At 46.3% G+C, this 16,644-nt stretch overlaps 2 protein-coding genes and 1 pseudogene across 2 annotated transcripts; 2 read left to right on the plus strand and 1 right to left on the minus strand.

The window, feature by feature from the left end:
- The first annotated feature begins 220 nt into the window (after positions 1 to 220).
- Positions 221 to 2,429, plus strand: LOC117858635 (single-stranded DNA-binding protein, mitochondrial). Its single transcript, XM_034741748.2, has 7 exons — positions 221 to 456; positions 603 to 673; positions 781 to 923; positions 1,012 to 1,217; positions 1,333 to 1,433; positions 1,762 to 1,821; positions 2,151 to 2,429. The coding sequence occupies exons 2-7, from the start codon at positions 610 to 612 to the stop codon at positions 2,165 to 2,167; spliced, it is 591 nt and encodes a 196-aa protein (XP_034597639.1). The 5' UTR covers positions 221 to 456; positions 603 to 609; the 3' UTR covers positions 2,168 to 2,429.
- A 1,744-nt stretch (positions 2,430 to 4,173) lies between these two features.
- Positions 4,174 to 8,017, plus strand: LOC117858283 (signal recognition particle subunit SRP54 2). Its single transcript, XM_034741324.2, has 9 exons — positions 4,174 to 4,580; positions 4,756 to 4,855; positions 5,579 to 5,732; positions 5,807 to 5,957; positions 6,048 to 6,196; positions 6,674 to 6,774; positions 6,857 to 7,014; positions 7,186 to 7,300; positions 7,402 to 8,017. The coding sequence occupies exons 1-9, from the start codon at positions 4,350 to 4,352 to the stop codon at positions 7,731 to 7,733; spliced, it is 1,491 nt and encodes a 496-aa protein (XP_034597215.1). The 5' UTR covers positions 4,174 to 4,349; the 3' UTR covers positions 7,734 to 8,017.
- Positions 8,018 to 8,110: 93 nt separating this feature from the next.
- Positions 8,111 to 16,046, minus strand: LOC117856511 (homocysteine S-methyltransferase 4-like; annotated as a pseudogene).
- Between the last annotated feature and the right edge of the window lie 598 nt (positions 16,047 to 16,644).

The raw sequence follows: 16,644 nt of genomic DNA on the forward strand, positions 1-16,644 counted from the left end.
GAGAACATTCTGTTGGTAAACGGAGATGCTCCATTCATCAGTCACCTTCCGAATCCTGTTTCATGAAAAATTAGGAGTCCTTTAACGTAAGTTTTTATCAGGTAAAATTGGGTTGTCCCCATGGTGTAATTTGTAAACGGAGATGAATGCAAATTTCCTTCTGGAAATACTAAAACCATCTTGGGCTTCTGGATCATTCTAGGCCCAGCCCAAGACCCAGCAGTAGACCTACCTCGACGCGAATGATGCCTCTACCGCTTACCGCGAATCCGCGACGCCGTCGTCCTTTTCCTCGCCCGCGCCGTCGAACCGCGCCTCCAGCCATCGAAGCGCGCCAGGCCACCACACCACTCAGTTCTCACCCCACCTCGTGGTCAACCTGCTCCTCCTCCTCCATTTTCTGCTACTGAGCTGCCGTGGAGTGGTGATCCATCAGATTTTAGACTTCTTCCACTGGTAAGGAACCCTAACTTGCTTGGGTGGATCTTTCGAGTGAGTTTAATCCCAATTTCATTTCTCGCGGTAAGTTTGTAGGGAATTTGGTAGGTCAAATTGAGTACATTTCACCTTTGGCTGAATGTCGATTATATCCATGTGTGTAGACTTAGCATGGGCACAAGACTTTTGAAGGGCTTAAGCCTGAAGAGGCTCCTAGGACAGTGCAGCTCAGCTGGTGTGTAGTTCCTTTCTCTTCACAGAAGAGGCTCGCAATTTAAATTTACATGCTGCTACAAAAAAATGGCATAAAATGACTGCTACGTTATTGTTTCTTTTCTATAGATCTTTACATTAAATCACGAGCATTCAGCTCCACTGTATCTTTTTCTGATCTCAATGAGAAGTTTGGCATGGGTGGCAAAGATGATGATGATTTTAAAGGTCCTAGGAAAAATAAGGAATACCAATTCCGTGGTGTATACCGGGTAATTGATACATTCTACAAGAGCAGTTATTCATACTTTAGTTTACAGTGGAGGAATTTGACTCATTTACATAATTCGTTCTTGCCAGGCAATTATTTGTGGCAAAGTTGGACAAGTGCCTGTGCAGAAAAAATTAAGGAATGGGCATACGGTAACTGTATTTACTGTTGGGACAGCTGGTATGTTTGACCAGAGGATAGTAGCCGATAACTTGCCAATGCCAGCTCAGTGGCATCGAATAGCTGTCCATAATGAGGAGCTTGGTGCATATGCTGTTCAGAAGTTGGTTAAGAAGTATGTGATATAAATCATAGGATTTTTTTGTCTTCTGCATGATATGAAATCAGAACTTTAGTTCAGAGCGTCAGTTTTACTGGTACAAAGTTGTTATAACCATGCGTTATTTCAGTTCTGCAGTCTTTGTTGAGGGTGATATCGAGACTAGAGTCTACAGTGACAGTGTCAATGATCAAGTGAAAAATATACCAGAGATCTGTTTGCGACGTGATGGTATGTTAATTTCCATTCAAGTGTCAGCTGTCCTTTTTTCCCTGTAACATCATTCTATTGCAAAAATGACTTAACTCATATGGAGTTAATTTATCCCTGGTTGGCTATATTGTTTACTGGAAATGAAATTTTTGTGCTAACTATGTTTTCCTTACTGTACACCACACATCCGCCTTATGCAGCCTATATATTTTCACTTATATCAATGTACCTTGTTCCTGTTGATTCTGAATTGATGCCATTGTTGTCCATTTTAGAATTTCAAAGCTCTAAGTTTTGTTCGTTTCTATTGTATGATTTATAGTTTATAAAAATATTATTTGTGCAGGCAAAATACGCTTGCTTCAGTCAGGGGAAGGTGATGTCAGCAAATCATTAGAGGAATTAAGTAAGTCCAGTTTGCATCTAAAAGGTTTTATGTTCCATATGGACACGTACAGAACATATGTATCATTATCAGTTCTTATTTATGATCAGCAACTAGGCAACATTGCAGTTGGAAATGTTTATCTGTGTTCCTTTTGCTTATAGACTAGCAAACTCGCTCCATGTTTATCAGCCAGTAATTCAGCACTGACTGGGTACTATGATTTCTCATGAATTTGGAAAGTGGGAACCTAATTGCCTAAGGTTTTGTTCATAAAAAACAGATTCATGTGTAGCATGTGTTCATCACGATTCACGAAACATCATCACAACAACCTTTTGTTGTGGCAGGGGAAGGACTATTCTAGCTGCAATGCAAAGGACCGTCAGCCAACACAGCGAGTTGGACAAGCGTTAGATTTGCTCCCTGTGCCGCAAGCGTTATGTCTCGGAGTGATGTTCTTATTCTTGCAGATGCAAGAAACCTGCTCTCTTTCATTTTGTTTCGCTTTTTCTGAATTTAGCTGAAAGGATCATCTTATGGACGTTGAAATAAATATAGTGTCATCTGATGTAGGAGTGAACGACATTTCAGCTATTACTTAATCTAAATTTGCAGGTCCTCTCTCATTTAATTGTGAGCTTGCATCTTTTTTGATGCATGCTTTGCATATCTGGAGAGCCCTCGCCATTATCTGGTAGATTGTAGACAGAACTGCGCTATACGGTGGAAGTGAAACTGTCGCGATTCTTAAGCCAGTGCTTTATAACAGACGCTTGAGAACCTCATTGTCATAAAACTCATAACGGAGGACCTCTCCTCCTTTTGCTTACTAGTTTTGGTATACTACTGGTTTTCATCATAGGCCTACTAAAATCGAATGGTTCGTCATCGTGTATGACACGATATTACTTCCGGAGCTCTGGTACTGGCACTCGTGAAGTCCGGGAGAAGTTTCTGTACTCCGTTTGCCGTTTTTACACTTTGTTATGGCACAGGAGAAAAGGAAAATTTTGTTATGACACAGGAGAAAAAGAAAAATTAAGTAGTAGCACAGGATGAAACCATTTCGATGGCAAATAGAGAATTTTAATAAATTTTGATGGTATATGAGAAATTGTCTCACTACTAAGGGGGCGATTGGTTCCCCGAGCTAAAGTTTAATCCGTGTCACATCAAATATTCGGAGGCTAATTAGAAGGAATAAATATGAGTTAATTATAAAACTATTTGCTCGGATGGAGGCTAAATAGCGAGACGAATCTATTAAGCCTAATTAATTCTAGCAAATGTTTACTGTAGCAGCACATTGTCAAATTATGGAGTAATTAGGCTTAATAGATTCGTCTCATTGTTTAGCCTTCATATGTGTAATGATAGATTCATCTTATTGTTTAGTCTTCATCTGTGTAATGGGTTTTGTAAATAGTCTACGTTTAATACTTCTAATTAGTATCTAAATATTCTATGTGACAGATGTTAAAAATAAGCAACTGGAACCAAACGCCCCTAAGACGTAAAGTGAGTAGTTACCCCTAAGGCGTAAAGGGTGTAGTTACTACGTGACATATATCAGCTGCGAATCTCTTTGCACCTATTGCCTGTTCTTACGTGGGATGTCATGCAATTCAATTTGACAATGCTAACCGAGTAGAGCAAATAATATCTCGTTATCTTGACATGTGCTAGATGTGGGCGTCGATGTTTTATGGATGGATGCTCTGTGCAGCCAAACTCGATAATGATGGAACCTTCAAAACAATTTAAACTTAAGGCAACACCATCGATAAAAAAAAAATGGAACATATCTAATATGAACATTTATCACTCTAGATAGATCCATGCAGTACTCCAAATAATTTAGGGATATTTTGATCCATGGATTAATTTTAATTTTTAGTTCGGATCACATACCAATTAGAAGGACTAAACGTGAACTAATTATAAAACTAATTGCATAAGTCGTGGCTAATTCGCGAGACGAATCTATTAAACCTATGATTAGCACATATTTAATCCATGATCAAATCATGGACTAATTAGGTTTAATAGATTCGTATCTTGAATTAGCTTTCATTTCTGCAATTGATTTTGTAATTAACCTATATTTAATACTACTAATTAGTAACATTTGATGTGACAGGGACTAAATTTTAATCATGGATCCAAACACCTCCTTAGTTAAAATCACAACATCATATAATACATCTCATCGTGATCCAATGGACAGATCGAAACCATCACATGATTCATAATTCTACATTTCATCCATTGAGAAGGTTGTATTATACTTGAAAATGAGAAGAAGTCAGAAATTCATAACTCCCCGACGGAAGAAAGGTCTTCGCCGAGAGAAGGCGTCAATCACCTTTGTCCTCTCCGCGTTCCAACCCCATCCGTCACCTCCACGTCACCATAACCTCCTCTTCCCCATCCCCTTCCCACGCGAGAAGCGTCCCCCTGATCGGAACCCTAATCCTCTCTTCCCCCGCCCTCGGAAGTCACCACCGGCAAGGGAAGCGGGATCGGAGCACCCCCAATCCGGCAAGATGGTGCTCGCGCAGCTAGGCGGGAGCATCTCCCGCGCCCTGGCGCAGATGAGCAACGCCACGGTGATCGACGAGAAGGTGCTCAACGACTGCCTCAACGAGATCTCGCGCGCGCTCCTCCAGTCGGATGTCCAGTTCAAGATGGTCCGCGACATGCAGACCAACATCAAGCGCATCGTCAACCTCGAGGCGCTCGCCGCCGGCACCAACAAGCGCCGCATCATGCAGCAGGTAGGGGCGTAGTGCTTCGTTGCCTCACCCGCCCAATCCATCGAAAGCTTCGAGGGATTTCAGTTCAGTGTAACTTTTTTTTTTTTGGGGGGGGGGGGGGGGGGGGGGGGGGGGGGGAGGGTAACCAATGCTTCTCGTTGATGGCGTCAATTAATCTCTGTTGCTGCTACTGTAGGCCGTCTTCACGGAGCTGTGCAACATGTTGGATCCCGGGAAGCCTTCCTTCACCCCCAAAAAGGGCAAGCCAAGCGTGGTCATGTTCGTTGGTCTGCAAGGTTGGTTCCTTTTCGCTGCTCAATGCCTCATGCTGATTGCACATTTGCCCAAGTGAAGTCTGGCTGATGGTTTCCTTTGCTCAAGAGCTCCTGAATTATCAAAACATGATTTATTGCAATCTAGTCTAATTGGAATGTTTTGCACTTTGCTCATTCCTTTTTTTAGAATAATAGGCCATTGCCTGGCCCATAATTAATTTAAATGAAACTATTCAAACCATTTTACAGCGCATAATGATGTTCACAGTGAGATTGGTCACCTCCAGTAATCCAACTCATAAATTGAAGGCGGTCAAGCTCTTACATAGATCAGGAAGTAGCAATTGTTAACTATTTTATAAAATTTTGGTGGATGTTCTGCTTTCTTGAATATAGCAGAGGTAGTCAATCGATACCATAAGTTCTTATATCTCTTGATAAAATTGAGTTATTTCCTTGAAGACACATCTAGAAGCCTAAGGTGTTAGATGTACATATGTGCTGTTTTAAATCTGAAAAATCAAGAAGATGGATGCTTTGATATGAGGTTCAATGCTATAGCATCAAGTATCTTCATTTTGGCTGAATTGGTTGCACAGAAAAAACATACCTTATGCCGTAGGCCTTTCTATGGCATATGCAAAGATGGGACAAATCCTAAATTTAATCACGTTGAGTCAATATATGTTGTTATCCCTTGCATGCTCACCATTCTTCTCACAAGATGGCGTTGTTTTCGTGCAGGTTCTGGTAAAACTACCACATGTACAAAATATGCATATTATCATCAGAGGAAAGGATTCAAACCAGCACTGGTTTGCGCTGATACATTTAGGGCTGGTGCTTTTGATCAGCTAAAACAAAATGCAACAAAAGCCAAGATCCCCTTTTATGGAAGGTGCTATAACTCGCAGGTTCAGTTATTTGTAAATCTTATTATCATCTCTGTTTTCTCTAACACTCTCTTTGCAGCTACATGGAGTCTGATCCAGTGAAAATTGCTGTTGAGGGTGTGGAGAGGTTCAAGAAAGAAAATTGCGATCTCATTATTGTAGATACAAGTGGAAGGCACAAACAAGAAGCAGCACTTTTTGAGGAAATGCGGCAAGTTTCAGAAGCAACTGTATGTGCGCTCAAAATTCTCACATTCTGGCTTTCAGCAATGCCATGAAACCTAGCAAAATTTCACTTCCATTCTTGTGTTTTCCTGCAGAAACCAGACTTGGTAATATTTGTGATGGACAGTAGTATTGGTCAGGCTGCATTTGATCAGGCACAAGCATTTAAACAAAGTGTTTCTGTTGGTGCTGTGATTATTACAAAAATGGATGGTCATGCGAAAGGAGGTGGCGCTCTTAGCGCGTGAGTATTCTCTTCCTTTTGTTGCAATACCGTCTTGGTGATTTTCTCTTTTGTGGCTTTGAAGAATTATTTCCAAAGAATCTGGAGTAAATGCTCTCAATTGGAATCTTTGTTACCTTTGCTATAGTCAGGGTGCATTTTGCACAGATAATTCCACACTTTCACTCTAGATAAGTGATGTAATGAGTACCCAACCATGAAAACTCAGTTCAATGAATGAAGATTCCGGATGGGATTATGAGATAGAATTACTTTTTAAACAGCTACATCATATCACATTTTGCCAAGAATAAATGCAGCTTGAGCTAGAGTGACTGTATGCAGAACACTATCTTTAGTTTGTTCTGTTTGTGTAACAAGGTTTTTCCCTTCATGCACACGCATTTAGGATACCTCATTGAAAGTACTTGTACATCAGAGTCACATTTCAAAACATATGTGGAACTTAACATGTCTTGCATCCTTGTTTATTTTCAGGGTTGCAGCAACGAAAAGTCCCGTTATATTTATTGGAACTGGAGAACACATTGATGAGTTTGAAGTTTTTGATGTGAAGCCATTTGTTAGTCGCCTGTTAGGTCAGTGAAAATATAAAGGTGTTTGTTTTCCTACTTTATTGGTGTGTTACCCTCTGTTAAGCTTTCTTTGTGTAATTCACAGGTATGGGAGACTGGTCAGGCTTTATGGACAAGATTCATGAAGTGGTACCTACCGATCAACAACCTGAACTTCTGCAGAAACTGTCTGAAGGAAGCTTTACTCTCAGGCTTATGTATGAGCAGTTCCAGAACATTTTGAAAATGGGTCCTATTGGCCAGGTTAGCTACGTTTAGTCCTGAAATTTCTTGAACATCTTATCAAAACCAACAGAGTAATGGATTCATTTCAATAATGTTTTTTAGAATGGCAGTAATAGAGGATTCGTTCCTTACATCATCATGATCAAGGGTCATCTCTCAAATACAGTTTTCATTTTGAATTATTTTCAGGTATTCTCTATGTTGCCCGGGTTTAGCTCTGAATTGATGCCAAAAGGGCATGAGAAGGAAAGTCAGGCTAAGATTAAGCGGTACATGACGATGATGGATTCCATGACAGATGCTGGTAAGTTGTGGATGTTGTGTTCCATACAGAAATTACTTCCATACAGAAATTACTGGGTCAATATTGTAGATGTTGTGTTCATATAACCATTTTCTTCTCAGAGCTTGACAGCACAAATCCAAAGCTAATGACCGAGTCACGGATTATTCGGATTGCCCGGGGTTCTGGCCGGCCTGTCAGGGATGTCATGGACATGCTAGAAGAGTACAAGCGGCTTGCTAAAATCTGGGGCAAGATGAAGGGGCTCAAGATCCCAAAGAAAGGAGAGATGAGTGCACTGTCCCGCAACATGAATGTTCAGCACATGAGCAAGGTCCTTCCGCCGCAGATGCTGAAGCAGATTGGTGGCATGGGTGGTCTGCAGTCACTGATGAAACAGATGGGATCAAAGGAGATGGGAGGAATGTTCGGAGGCATGGGTGGTGACCGGTAATTTCACAGAAACAACGATCACAATCATCAGAAGTCTTGTTTCAGGTCGATCAACAGGATGCAAAATCGAGGCCTTTGTTGGGCCGTAGTGCTACGGTTGAGGTCGTCGTCAGAGTTTTACAAGAGGATTCGCGTGCGCCTTGTTAAAAAATGTTTGATTCGCACACAGGGTTACTGTAGCTCCCTTCTTACACCTGAAAATTTAATTTATGTACTTATGTTGGCCCCGGTAGATTGGAAAAGGTATATTTTGACAAAATGAAGATGGTTGTGTAGTTTGCGAAACGATGCGTTATTCCTTTTCTTTCGGTTCTATCTCGTGCGACTGTGCTGGTTAAGCATGTGAATCCGCACCGAGCATTCGAATTGAGTGAAATTGCAGCCTGTTATGACTTGAAGTCATACCGGGTGAAAGATGGAACAACCAACCTTAGTCCTAACATTTCAGAACATCCGATCCATATCGCATTTTAAACGTTCCAGATTGCATTTTATTGCGACAAAGAAACATCTTAAGGACGCGCCCTCTACAGCCTCTACCGGCAATCGAAGAAATGAAACGTCAGAGCACGGCCACGGCGGGGACATCATCGTACTCGTCGGCGTCCGCTTCGCGCAGCGCCCGCGCGATGGCCCGCACCGTGGCGGGCTCGTCCTGCAACACCCACCGATGAGCGCGGCGCCCGCCTTCCTCCACTCGCCGACGCACGACACGAAGTCCTGCAACGCCGAGGCGTGAGGGGTACGTTTGGTTGGACTTTAATTTTAAAAAAACCAAAGGTAAGCAAATAGTTTAAAAGTCACATGTGCTTTAGACTAAAAGTTACTTTTTATTTTGTTACAAAACTAAAAGCACATTTCCCCTTTAAGTATTTTTGAGAAAAAATTACCCACTTACCATTGGTTATGAACATACTCGTTTGTTTCCTCCCTCATTCTATTTCTTCTCCCGCACATCTGTCCGCCTCCTCCGCACAACAAACCCCCCACTGCCCCCGGACGCCCCCAACCACCCGCAGCGCCCCGACTCCTCTGCGTTGCACCGCCGCCTGCGCCAGCTCCTCGAACGTGAAAACGTCCGCGGCGTCCGACGCGGCCGCAACGGAGGCGTCGAGCCGCCGCCGCTTCCTGCCAACCTCCACGGGCGCGCGGCCACGACGCGCCAGCAGACCATCGAGGAAGGCCGGGTTCCCGACGGTGCGCGCTAGGAAGGCCGTGCACTGCTCCTTTCCGCGGCACTCCATGTCCAGCAGTTGCGCGCGGGCCTCCTGCAACAGCGCCTCGCCAGCTCCAGCGCCAGCGCCTCCCAGTCCCGCCGCAGCCTCTCGAACTCGCTCTCGCAGATGCCGCCACTCCCGCTCATGTCGGCCTTCGCGCCTGACGATGACGTGCAGTGTCGCGCCAACGACGGATGTTGGCGAGAAGGTGGCGTTGGCCGAGAGGGAGCTTGCCTGTGGTGGCCTTGACGGCAAAGGCGATGGAGGGACCGGAGAGCACGACGAGGCCAGAGATCTTGCCGGCAGTGAGGGCCGGATTGGCTGGGGACACGATGGCGCCGACGGCTGAGCGCGTAGTAGAGCATGGGGATGTGGAGGCTGCGGGGCGCGAGGACAAAGGCGACGTCGCCGCGGGAGACGCCTAGGCGGGCACGGAGCGCGGCGGCGAGCGCGCGGACCCGGGAGAGGATGGCGGGGAAGGGGACGGCCTCGCCGGTTGTGGGAGAGGAGCGTGACGGGGAGTAGGGAGAACGTGAAGGAAAGGAAGGAGAGTAGGACCTGCTTGTCAGTGAGAGAGGGAGAGAGTTGAGTGAGGTGAACCGTGGATGACACGTAGGGTCCACTCAACAGTTTATTCAAAAGCCACAGCTGCTCTAACCAAACGGTCTTCTGCTTTTTCCACAACTACTTTCTCACAGCTGCTTTTTCACGGTCCACAGATCATAACAGCTTTTCAAAAACCACAGCCCACTTAAACCCATCCTGAGGCTTTGCAGGTCATTGCGAAGAACAAACAAGAGCAAAATGTTCATTCTCTGTTCTGGTCATTGTTAGTATGTGACAAAGGCAAGAGGGCGCACCACCCATTCTTGCTACAGCGCCTCGCCAGCTCCAGCGCCAGCGCCTCCCAGTCCCGCCGCAGCCTCTCGAACTCGCTCTCGCAGATGCCGCCACTCCCGCTCATGTCGGCCTTCGCGCCTGACGATGACGTGCAGCGTCGCGTCGGTGACGGATGTTGGCGAGAAGGTGGTGTTGGCCGAGAGGGAGCTTGCCTGTGGTGGCCTTGACGGCAAAGGCGATGGAGGGACCGGAGAGCACGACGAGGCCAGAGATCTTGCGGCGGTGAGGGCCGGATTGGCTGGGGACACGATGGCGCCGACGGCCGAGCGCGTAGTAGAGCATGGGGATGTGGAGGCTGCGGGGCGCGAGGACAAAGGCGACGTCGCCGCGGGAGACACCTAGGCGGGCACGGAGCGCGGCGGCGAGCGCGCGGACCCGGGAGAGGATGGCGGGGAAGGGGACGGCCTCGCCGGTTGTGGGAGAGGAGCGTGACGGGGAGTAGGGAGAATGTGAAGGAAAGGAAGGAGAGCAGGACCTGCTTGTCAGTGAGAGAGGGAGAGAGTTGAGTGAGGTAAACCATGGATGACACGTAGGGTCCACTCAACAGTTTATTCAAAAGCCACAGCTGCTCTAACCAAACGGTCTTCTGCTTTTTCCACAGCTACTGTAATAAATACCATTTGAAATAATATAGTAATCATGAAAAATTCAGAAGGAAATCCAAAAGAAAAAAAAAGGAAAAATGGCAAAAAGGTCAAATTCGGCCAAATTTTGACCGAAATTTGAATTTCAAATTTGAAATTCAGAAAAATTTGTCAAATGTGTGGAATACAAGTGTAAGAGTATTTAGGACTGAAGGATCAAAAATTTGGAACTAAGCTAGTGCTAAATCTCTCAGAAGAATCAGAGAAAAGAAAAAGAAAAGGACGTACTGTTCATCGTCCGAAAATAGAGTTCCAGAAAAACAGCTTCAGAGTCTGTTTTGGAAATTGAATTCTGGAAAAATTTGCAAATAAGTGCATCAAGACAACTACACTATATTGAAGTGTGAACCTTGGACTACAAGATCTGGGTGTTGTTGGCCAGGATCAATAACAAGAAGGAAGTCAAACCCAAGCTCAAAGTCAGCACAAAATCACAAGTAACTGAAAACTCTGAATTTTTCTAAGTCTGGACAGCAGCAAGGCAATAACTTGGAGCTTGAATTCAGAGCTATTTAAATCAAAAGAGATACTTGTTCATGAGCAAAATGGAACACTGGGACATAATGGAACATGTTTGAGTAGAAGTTGGATTGGAAAAACTAGCTTCAGGCCACTGAATTGGATTGACAAGTTGAGATCGACACTACTGTCGATAACTGACGAACTGAACCTTTGATTCAGTCGATTCAGAATCAATTCGAGCAACATCTCCAAATTCCACCGGTTTGATGATTATCTCGGGATGGAGCCAAAACAAAAGATGGAAAATTCAAGTTTATCTGTAACTTTCTTTAAGCATCGGTGTGCCGTTGGATCAAAGATCAACCACGATTTGCTTCTGAAGATCGCGGGCGCCAGAAGAGCGGTGACTGAGCACCATGGCGTGTCGCCGCCGCCGCTTCCGATAGCTTGCCAGCACGACGACTAGGCCACCTCCTCACCACATAAGCCTACGGGTAGGCCACGGTGTCGCCCATGCGCACGGTGAACGCTTGAATAACTACCGCTCCCGCGCCGCCGTTTTCACCGCCATTCTTTTTACTGCCGCCAGCGCCTCTTCTGTCAAGCACCGCCGCCGAGCAAAATTCCACCGCCACACCGCCGCTCCCGTCGATTCCTTCCGTCCACACCTCCACCTACACCCCACCAGTAACCTTACCAACTTGTTGCCCAGCTTCTTCGCCGTCACACCTTGTATCGCCGCCGCTTCTGTCCGCCGCCGTCGCGCCGCCCGCTCACGGTGAGAACCCCCTCGCGCTGTCTCTCTTCCTTCTTGAGTAGTCATAGTCGAGTCCTTAGGGTCCTAGGATGGTGTCGGGGTAGATGTTTGAGTAGGTTATGCCGTTGTCGTGAGTAGTCACCACCGGCCGTGGGTGTTGCCGCCCGTTGCCGTGGAGGGGATGGCTCCGGCCATCTCCGGGGAAGCTGTTGCCGCGCACGAGGTCGTATAGGTCTCAGGTTGGTGTTGTCGCCTGGTCCCGCCACCGGGAGGGCGCCGGCCGGCGAGTCGCGCCGCCCCCTGTCCCGGTCACGCTTTTGGCGGGAGGAAGAAGAAGGAGCCGGGCGCTCGGGCCCGCGTGTCAGAGAGAGAAAACGGGGGGGGAAGCGCAGGCCGAAGCGGTGCGGCCGTCTGTGGGCCGGCGCGTTGAGGCCCAGTGGCACGCGCGCGGGTGACCGAAAGAGAAAAGGCCGGAGGCCCAGAGCAGCGACGCAGGCCGGCGTCACGTGGAAAAGGAAGAAAAAGAAAGAAGGGCCGTGGGCCGGTGCTGGGCTGCTAAAGGAAAGAAAAGAAGAAATCGGCCCGCGGGGCCCGTCGGAAGGAGGAGTAAGGCCGGCGGGTAGAATGAATAGGAAGGTGGGGTCCGCGCTGTGGGGTCCGGTGTTTCGTGAGAGAGGGTAGCGCGGGGGTGAGTAAGAAAAGTTTTTCCGGGGGAATTTTCGGGAAAAGTTAGATTTCTTTAGCAAAATAATCCGTTTAAATTCGTTTTACACCATTTTAATCATAGAAATTTGTAGGAGTGTCCAAAATTAGTGAAACCAATTTTGTTAGGCTTGTTTTATTTTCCTTTATGCATTAAAATTTTTACACCCTAGGAAAATAATAAAAATTTGGGTATTTATTTAATGCCTTCCTTTTAAGGTAATTAAATAAATACTTAATATTTATAAAATGTATAAAATATGAATAATGCTTTATCAATCACAAATAATCCTTAAACCATAAGAAATTAGATTTTCAAGTTAGAAAATAATTACCACTTCTCAAAGATTAAAAGAAAAGTTATAGGAAGGGTTAAAAATAAGAAAAATAAATATACAGGTTAATCTTTTTAGATTTCTTTTATGTGTTGACTTACAACTTTATCGTGATAAGTCGTATAGTCCTTGTTGGCTTGCAACTTTATCATAGAGGAAAGTTGTATAGTCTGTCATTCAAAAAGTTTGCATTCTAACCCCTGCATGTATATATGACGTAGATCCAGAAGCACCGGAAAAAGATTACTGGGAATTTTCAGAAGGACCCTTGGAGTCCGACGAAGTATTTGAATTTGTTCCCTGTGATGCAAATCCGTCGGCGTCTACTAATCTTTTTAACGATCAAGGCAAGCCCCGGTGCATTTATACCTATCTATTTTAGAGTCGATATTTCATGTGACTAGTTATAGGTTATTTGTTTATTGTATGCACTAGGTCTAGGAGTTGAATGAAACATATTTCTTGAGTATGATCATGCCTTGAATTAAGGACATCTTTGCCACTTGTTCGAATCCTAGAAACTACCCAAGTCTAGAATTGCTTACTTGCTTACATACTTGGTTTACCAACCTTAAGGAAAACTTTGAAGTCATATATGTTGCTTAGGAAGGATAGTTTGAAGTATGAAACGGACAGAAGCTAGAGATATAGTTCTGTCTGCTAGATTAATCTGGTTAAGGCCCGATTCATGTCTTAACTGCTGATCAAGTGATAACATCTGATCACTTACTGGGTATGGGACCAGTAAAGCCCAGTAGATTAGTAAACTCTATGATCAGGAATGCTTCGTACCCGCATTTGACGTGCTGGAGATTGGCAGGGGTGTAGCCTGAAAACTCACATGGAGATCGGGCCAGACGTGGGGTCCCATGTGGGGGTGCATCCCTGGATCCGGGTAGTTGTATTCCTAATCATTGACTTTACTAATCGAGAGGTTGTTAGTACGACCTGGACAGTCGTATAATACTGGTGATCGGGGTGCTCTCCTGCAGGATGTAAATTGATCCGGATCGCCGCAATTCTCGGTTATGAATGCACTTGATCACTGTTGAGCATCGTAGTATAACTCATGTGATATAAAATCTCCTGTTGCCAAGTACTGTATGAATTAACAGTTATGATTGTTTTACTTCTGTTATCATCTAGAATGGTTAGGTAACAACTTAACTAAACTAAAAGACAAAACTAAGGCCTCACTCGTAGTAAGCTTTTTCGGCAAAAACCGTGTCAACCAAGCACACCCAAAGGCTGACATACATTCCAAAGAAAAACTATTATATTGGTTAGTCGGGTAAGACTTGCTGAGTACCCCGTACTCAGGGTTTTCCCCTTGTGGTTATCTTTCAGAAGCTCCACAGGAAGCTACCGAGGAGGAGACCCCGAAGACCTAGAGTATTGGCCTGAGTCTCTCAATACTCTAGAAAACAGTTTATCGACGCATCTTCTCCTGAACTGCTTATGTTTAATCTTAGAGCTTGTCTAACTATGCATCACTAAGTTTGTCTCAACTTAAGGTCTTGTAATAACTCGTACCTCTTAATTATGTATGTAAAAATGTAATGTTTGTTGATATTATCCCATCGCGGATATTATCCTGATGTATGGTGATGAAACACGCCGTGGATCCTTCGAGGAGTCCTAGGGACACTCGACGGACTACCGAACTTACGCTGTTTTAGGTGCGTCTCGGATAATTGTCGTTCTAAAGGCGATTAGGCGCACTTAAACCAGCTTAAGTTGGACGGTTCCGCCACAGCTACTTTCTCACAGCTGCTTTTTCACGGTTCACATATCATAACAGCTTTTCAAAACCACAGCCCAACTAAACACATCCTAAGGCTTTGCAGGTCATTGCGAAGAACAAACCAGAGCAAAATGTTCATTCTCTGGTCTGGTCATTGTTAGTACGTGACAAAGGCAAGAGGGCGCACCACCCATTCTTTGGTCTCGGCGTTGTACGACTCGTACCGGGTACACGACGATCGGTTTGCTCGTAACCTGAAAATCGACGAGTTCAGAACGCAGCTGCTGCTAAACGCTATTAGTACAAAAGAACGTGGAAGTAGTAGAAACTGGCAGCGTGAGATGTATACGACTTTCTTGATCGAGAGGATGAGCCCGTGGATCAGCCTGGGAGCTGTGCAGTTCACTCCGACGGCGGCCACCCTCTCGCAGGACTCCGCCACGGCCGCACACTCGGCGATCGGGTCCCCGCTCGCCGCGTTCACCCCGTCCTTGAAAGTGAACGAGAACCAGGCCGGGACCCGTATGCCGCTCTCCTACAGGAGCTCCGCGTAGGCCTGCAGGCTCACGGGCAGCCACGCCACCATCAGGCTCACCACCGACAGCATTCGAACAAATCAGATCTAATTTTTTTCGAGAATAGTCCTTTGTATTAAGAAGAATGAGTAGAATTGTTACAACGCAGGTCGGGCTCACGCACACGATTTTGAACAAATCAGATCCAATTTGCTACGAATAGTTTTACCTGCGCCTCGAGCTTGTTCGGGATCGTCTCGAACGCGATCAGGTCGGGGCCTGCGTCCGCCAGCACCTGCAGCCGCCTCCTGTGGAAGCTATTGAGCGCTTCCTTGGTGACCGACTTGCCGTAGTCGCCACTGCATCAACATTCAACAGCAAGTGACGCCTTGTACTCGGATCATATGCGGCCTTCGTGCGTGCCTGTACTCGGAGCCGTCGCCCAGGTACGCCCCGTAGCTCCCGACCGAGGCGGCCACCAGCACCGGCGGCGCCGAGCGCCCCCTCGTGTCGCCCTCCACGAAGGCTCGGCGCGCCTCCTGCGCGACGTGCACGCCACGACGCAGCAGGGCCTCGCCCTCGTCCCGCGAGAAGCCCTTCTACCGGAACCCCTCGATCGTGGCCTGCGACCCAGTCCGTCGTGACAAACACGCGCAGGCCTAGCAGGGTACACGGCGATCTCGTAGAAACGTGACGGGGAGTGCGCACCTGGTACGACGCCGAGGTTATGATGTTCGCGCCTGCTTCCAGGTAGTCCGGATGGACCTGCATCTCACAAAAAAAGCCAAGATTTTTGGTCTGGTGTTAGACCAGTGTGTGCCTGTGCAGCAGGTCGTGCATCGTGTCGTCTCGATTGGTTCGACGAGCAACGGTAAATGACCACAGTGTGTCAACGGTCACGGTGGCGTGAACTGTCGCTGCTGGTGAGTGTCTGACCTTGCGGGTGAGGTGCGGGGCGTTGGCGAGGCACTTGGCGCTCCAGAGAGCGTCCTGCAGGTCCGCGCCGTGCTCCTCCAGCTCCGCCGCCGTCCACGACATGGCCGTTTGGGGGGACGTGTGGCTGTCAGCGGAAAGCCGCCGGCGGCCACGTGCGGAGCGGCGGTGTACGTGTCATTCTGTACTGACAGTGCAGTCTACGTGCCTCACGGTCGTCGCAGCATGGCTGCACGAGCGGCGCCACGGATGGACGCGATCGACTGTTCCGGACGATGTTTTCTTGTTGCGTAGACTCTTCTTCCCCATTTCTTTTGCTACATAATCTTTTCTCCGATGACTCATTGCTGTCCTCCGATCTCAATATTTTGTGGCCTAAATATCCCTGGCGCATCATCAACTCACCATTTACCCCAATTCTAGGTTAGATGGAGCCTCAATTCGAACTCATCAACAAATAGTTAGAGATCTGCTCATCCCCACCCACCAAAATAAACAATGATATATACTACTCAATTGCGGTGTTTGGATGCGAGCTACTAAACTTTAGTAGGATCACATCGGATATTCGGACGCTAATTAGGAGGACTAAACATGAGCTAATTATAAAACTAATTGCAGAACCTCTATACTAATTCGCGAAACGAATCTATTAAACCTAATTAATCCATCATTAGCCACCATATTATCAAATCATGAACTA

This window comes from Setaria viridis, chromosome 5 (genome assembly GCF_005286985.2).
Source record: "Setaria viridis chromosome 5, Setaria_viridis_v4.0, whole genome shotgun sequence".
Lineage (NCBI taxonomy): Eukaryota > Viridiplantae > Streptophyta > Magnoliopsida > Poales > Poaceae > Setaria > Setaria viridis.